The 6,277-nt window shown below is 33.1% G+C and overlaps 1 protein-coding gene across 1 annotated transcript; it reads left to right on the top strand.

Annotated features, from left to right (window-relative positions):
- The first annotated feature begins 1,564 nt into the window (after positions 1–1,564).
- LOC124532900 (zinc finger protein 271-like) lies at positions 1,565–4,434 on the top strand. The gene is made up of 5 exons (XM_047108016.1): positions 1,565–1,865; positions 1,946–2,092; positions 2,178–2,315; positions 3,142–3,243; positions 4,048–4,434. Exons 1-5 carry the CDS (start codon positions 1,734–1,736, stop codon positions 4,288–4,290), a joined length of 762 nt encoding a protein of 253 aa, XP_046963972.1. The 5' UTR covers positions 1,565–1,733; the 3' UTR covers positions 4,291–4,434.
- The last annotated feature ends 1,843 nt before the right edge of the window (positions 4,435–6,277 follow it).

The raw sequence follows: 6,277 nt of genomic DNA, 5'->3' as shown, positions 1-6,277 counted from the left end.
TGGCGGTTCTTCAGGGGTCTAATTACGTAAAGGCAAAAGGAAAACGATGGTCATAGTGGTCGTACTGGCGCGGGCGGCCCAATCGCGTGGGCTTTCGTCGAACTCGTCGGAAAAATAACGAGTGTAAACGATTAGTTCCACAAAATTTGTTGAGCTTGTATTTTCAGATACTCGAAAAAAAAAGAAATAGGCGGTAGCGACAGCCCGCCATACCGACGCGAATACATTAATAATAAAACAATTCAACCATTTGTACCAGTCTAATTTTTGGATAGCTAATTATCGTCGAGTAGCCTTACTTTTTTTATACTTTTCCGACAGTTCCCAATGGCCGCCATACCACTGCAAAGGAGTATTTTTTTTTGGCCGAACGATTTGTACCACCCTGAAACTTTTTTTAACAGTTCCCTGTGCGATCATAAATAGAAGTCTGATAATGCTATACCTGTGGCAGGCGGCGAATAACAACAATATTTTTTCAAAATCCTAAGATTTTATTCGTAATTCGAACGATTTGTACTAGTATGGCACTAATTTTTCCTGTAAATTTGAGTTTTAACATTCGTTAAAACTCAAACTTACAGGATTTATATTCATAAATAAAAAGTTTCAAACATCTAGGTGGCGGAAATCTTGTCTTATAAGCAGATATTATGTTGTATAATATAGTTATAATATGGGATTATATTTTTAGGCTAAATCTAGATCTAAAATCCACCTGATACTGATTACTAATTGATTGATTGGATTGAGTGCAATTATATCTTCATGATTTAAGTGCAATGAAATACGATATCAAAATCCTAGCGTCATTATATCTTCGTTATTAATATTTTTTGACGCTTATCGATTTTTTTAAGACTAAAATTTGGAGTTAAATAGTATTGATTTTTGTTTAATTTACATTTCGAAAAAACAGTAAAAAGAATACAATCAGTTCATGCTCTTACTGTATGGATCTTACAGCTGCACAACTCACGTTTTTTTTAAGCGTGTCTCATAATATTTTATAATATCGTGTGTCTCTAAAACTACTAGTACACATTTGAAAGATAAAAAAAGTAGTTGGACATGCAAATGGTCCTCTGATGTCAAGCCTTCACTACCGCCCATAAATTATGAATATTGCTACTTTAAGAAGTAATAACCAACCCTAATAATTAAGATATTATATGCCTGTCGTTACACAGCCTCACGGTCCACTCATCCTTCAAACCAGAATACAGCAATACAAAGAGTATCCAGACAAAATTGCTTAAAACCCTAATACAAGTGAATTACTAAAGCGTAAATGCCTATTACCATTGATAGCAAAATGTTTAAGGTTATTGCGTAAAGTAATTATTATTTTCTATGATAAATATGTGTAATTTATTTTATTTACAAAAGTATATACATATATTTAAACAAAACTGTAACAATGTGTAACCATATTGCGCTTGGTTGTATCTGTCATCAATGGGTACGAACGTACTGACAGTGATAGCTGTCAACTCCACGTCAACAATCATGTACCTATTTTGTATTTTTTGACGAAAACAAAGTTTAAATAATAATTAAGTACTTAAAGAATATATTTTGAAATATAGGATTTCAATACTTAAAATAATCAACATTCAAATTACTTTTGTATTAACATAGGAAATTAAAATTAGGTTATTTAAATTTATTTACATGTAAAAACCATACAGAAAGTCTTTTTAAACTTGTTACAAATAGTTCGCGATACAAGAATGATGGAACAACAAAAGACGTGTACAAAATTCTACGAAATATGTAGATTATGCCTCGATGAAAATGGCCATTGCGATATATTTGACAGAAATGAATTACATGATAACATTTACAGATGTATCGGAGTAAAAGTATTTATTGTTATGATTACGGTCATTTTTAATCGGTTAGTGTTACACTTAGATTTTTACAACACATTTAAAATTTTTAGGTGTCTCTAGCTGACAGTTTGCCGCAGAAAATCTGCGCTAAGTGTTTAGAGATCATAGATAAAGCGACTGAATTACGTATTATAGCTAAAAAGAATGATATACATTTAAAATCACTTTTCTGCTGTGTAGAAAATGATACTTCTAAGGTTTGTATTAACAAACTTTATTAAACTTATTCAATATTTGTCATACTTAATACTGGTTTAATGATTTAATATTTTTCCTATCAAGGCTTGCCCAGAGGATTCAGTGGAAACAGTTGAAAATACTCCCTTTGAAAGAGATAAAAGTGTAAGCCCAAACAGGAATGTTGTTATTGAGAAGTTTATATCCGTTCGGAAAGATTTATTTGAATCTTCAGTTACTGAGGTATGCTTAGTTTACACATATGACATGTAAATATCCATTTTTTATATAATACAGGTCTTTACTCAAGACCTTGGCTGCTTAACAGTACCATACACTGTCAATGTACCACGACATTTAGAAACTAGGATGTTGTGTCCCTTGTGTCTATAGATACACTGAGTATTGACTTGCTCATTGTATATCAGCAGAACACAACTATACTGGGAATTGATATTGAAAGGTAGATTACATAGACAGCAATGAACCACCTCATGGAAGGATACAGGATTGTGTTCCAATTCGATATTACAGCACTTTAAAAAAACAAATTTAAAATATCTATCCATGTTATAATACTATATTGTATATGATATATTCCAAGCAGAAAACATTGTGAGTTCCCTCATACTGCAAAAAAACAAATCCATTTTGTCTGCTATCACATTGAGAGTATGTAACATGCGCTTCAGTGGCATTTTCTTAAGCAACTTGGTTCGCCCAATGGGCACCGCTAGCAATGATGGCCTATGTTTCCGCCACACATATCTGTCTGGGGATAAATAACAGCTCATAAACAGTAAAACTATTCATCACAATACTGATTCCTTAACTATTACATAAGTATTACCCAATTTATATGATTGTGTTTTGCTTCTGTATCTATATCTAATAGTCAGTCAGCTTAGTTCTTATTTAGTTTTTTTTTGTGTTAAAGTATTTTTATATAATGCTGCAGTTTAAGTATCTTAAAGCACACTCTCATATGCAGGTAAAGCTGCTGAAACTTGTAATAATATTATAATAAAAAGATTTGTTGAATATCTTAATACAAATTATATATTTTTAGGATTCAATAGCAAAGACTGAACAACAGGTTGACAGCTCGCAGAATCGTATTCGTGTAAAGGATTTTAAAAGTGAGGACGGCAACAGAGAGTATAAATGTAATGTAAGTTAATAGAATAATACTTTTATTAAATCAATGTCTATTAAGTCCTTCATCACAATTACGTCAACAAATTTTGTAAAAAAAAAAATTGGAGTGTCTATTTGTAATATTAAAATAGCCCTTTTTTACTCAATGCATATGTTTCTATGCACATTACATATACCAAAATAACATTTTTTACAATTTTTGTCTGTCTGTTTGTTCCGTTTAATCTCTGGAACGGCTGGACCGATTTTGATGGGACTTTCACTGGCAGATAACTGATATAATAAGGAGTAAATTAGGCTACAATAATTATTTTTTTGGGTAATTCAAACGCGTACAAAGTCGCGGCCACAGCTAGTGTTCAATATAACTGGTGGTACTTGGTGGTAGGGCTTTGTGCAATCCCGTGTGGGTAGGTACCTACCATTTATCAGTTATTCTACCGCCAATAACCAGTACTCAGTATTTTTGTGTTCGGGTTTGAAGGGTGAGTGAGCCAGTGTAACTACAGGGACATTCTATGAGTATTTGTTCTCATTTTTTACTTGGTAGTAGGGCTTTGTGTTTATTTATCTTAGCAAAGAATGTTTTTTACAAAAGTTGAAGTAATTGTAATTTTATGTATAATACAATTTTCGCATGGAATAAATCGTGTGTCAGAAATTTCCAATAGTGCTCCAAAATATGTATATTTCGTTTCAATACTTTCGTCATTATCATCGGTAAAAATTCGGAATCCATTGGCGAGGGATGGAAAATTTAGAATTAGTTTTTTGGACCTACACCACAAATTAAAATGATTCCTTTGTGCCTTTTCAGATATGTTCAAAGACATTTAACAAATGGAAAAAGTTGTACTTACACAATCGCCTCCACAACAAAAACTACGCGTGTCCTTTGAACCTGTGTAAGAAGAAATTTGCAACAAAAGGTGACTTGGAGAAACATATTCGGACTCACACGGGAGAGAAGCCCTACCAGTGCGATCAGTGCGACAAGAGCTTCGCTCAGCGGGGGACGCTGAAGACTCACAAGGAAACTGTGCACAGTGAATCCTTATAGGGAAGTGTTTTGCTCTATCGTCCATTTCAATGGCAGGAACAGTTAAGATCAATAAACAGCTTTGACCTTGAATCGATATGAGATATGGTCGTGAGTTTTTAATATGTAGCATTAATTAAAGTAAAGTAAAGTAAAGTAACAGCCTGTACATCTCCCACGCAGCGATAAGGCCTCCTCTTCCATTAAGGAGAGGGTTTGGAACATATTCCACCACGCTGTTCCAATGCGGGTTCGTGGAATGCACATGTGGCAGAATTTCGATGAAATTAGACACATACAGGTTTCCTCAAGATGTTTTCCTTTATAAAGGCTTTGAACCTGCAATCATCGGTTAAGATACACGCGTTCTAACCACTGGGCCATCTCAGCTCATATTTTATCTATAATTAATTATCGATGAAAAATACCGTTGTGTTGGCGAAATTGCTGTTAAAAAGCAAATCACATAAAATATATAAAGATTTTACAGTTATTAAATACGGGATATTTACCATGGTTTTTATGGTTTGGTGGAGCTCGATATTTCGACATTGTCATTTGTGTCTCGTGAACAAGGTTAGTATCACGTATTTAATAACTGTAATAATAAATATAACCATGTTAATTTAAAATGTTATAAATAAAGATTAGTTTATCTCAAGTCTTCATACCATCGGAATGTATTATAAATCTCCTTAAAGTTTATTAAGGAACTATGTTTAAGTGAGAAGTGACTGTTGATGTATCTGACTTAATGAAACAGATCTGCTGCAATTTTTTTTGGGCATAAATAGGTAATATTTTAACTTAGCTGTTCCCAAACAATACACATTCGTCACAAAGTCATGTATTCAACAGACTAGTCGTGTTACAAGTAATGTTAAAAACTATTATTTTTTCTTGATTGCCAATACTCTAGTGTATAACACAATAAAATAGTACAGAAACATGCTTGAAAATAATCAGTGGTGGTAGCTAGGCAGACTAAGGTCTCAGTGCGGCGTTGTAATATTAATGTTGCCCCTCTCCTGAAATAAACCCCCCCCCTAAGGCCCCATCGCCTCAAAAACAAAATACCTAGTGCAATTAAGAGCCTATCAATAAGATAAGATACATGTAATAAGTTACATCTGTAATGTGTAAAACAAAATGTTTTGAGTTACCATTTAATATATGATGTATTCTTGCGTTCATTACAAGACAGATGTATCTTCGAACCGGAGGTTTTTTTATGGTATTGGTTGGCGGACGAGCATATGGACGACCTGATGGTAAGTGGTCACAGTGGTAAGAAATATTAACTATTCCTTACATCGTCAATGCGCCACCAACCTTGGGAACTAAGATATTATGCCCCTTGTGCCTGTAGTTAGACTGGCTCACACACCCATCAAACCGGAACACAACAATACTGAGTACTGTTATTTGGCGGTAGAATAACTGATGAGTGGGTGGTACCTACCCAGACGGGCTTACACAATGCCCTACCACCAAGTAAAGGTAACAAAATCATTAAGTATTATTTATAAAACACTATTTAGTAAATAAACTATGTATAAGTAACTTTATGCTATATTTAACGTTCTTGCTATCATTGTATAGCATTTGTATGTGTTATGAATATAAAATTAAATCTGAGATACTGATTGATTTGAAAAAAGAGGTTGTACTGTATATAAGCTAAAGTTGTTATTTGTATATTATTAAAGGTCGTTCAGCTATTTTATTATTAAACATTTGAAATGTTACGTTGGTTTTTAGTTGTTATTTTAAATAAGTATTTATTTTGTTACCACTTTTAGTAAATTAAGGAATCGTTGCGATTTTAGACGAAGCTTTCCTTAAATATTTGTATCTCTATTTAACTTGGTATTTGCATAATCTCTTTGTTTTTAGTCTGTATAAAATGCACGGTTCGACTGTATACATATTATTTATGTATATTTTTAATTTGTAAAGGCAACGCCACACTTGTGGTGTTGAGTTTTATTCGTTTAATCAAAGGTGT

Source organism: Vanessa cardui, chromosome 10 (assembly GCF_905220365.1).
Source record: "Vanessa cardui chromosome 10, ilVanCard2.1, whole genome shotgun sequence".
NCBI lineage: Eukaryota > Metazoa > Arthropoda > Insecta > Lepidoptera > Nymphalidae > Vanessa > Vanessa cardui.
This window is presented reverse-complemented; position numbering and strand designations above follow the sequence as displayed.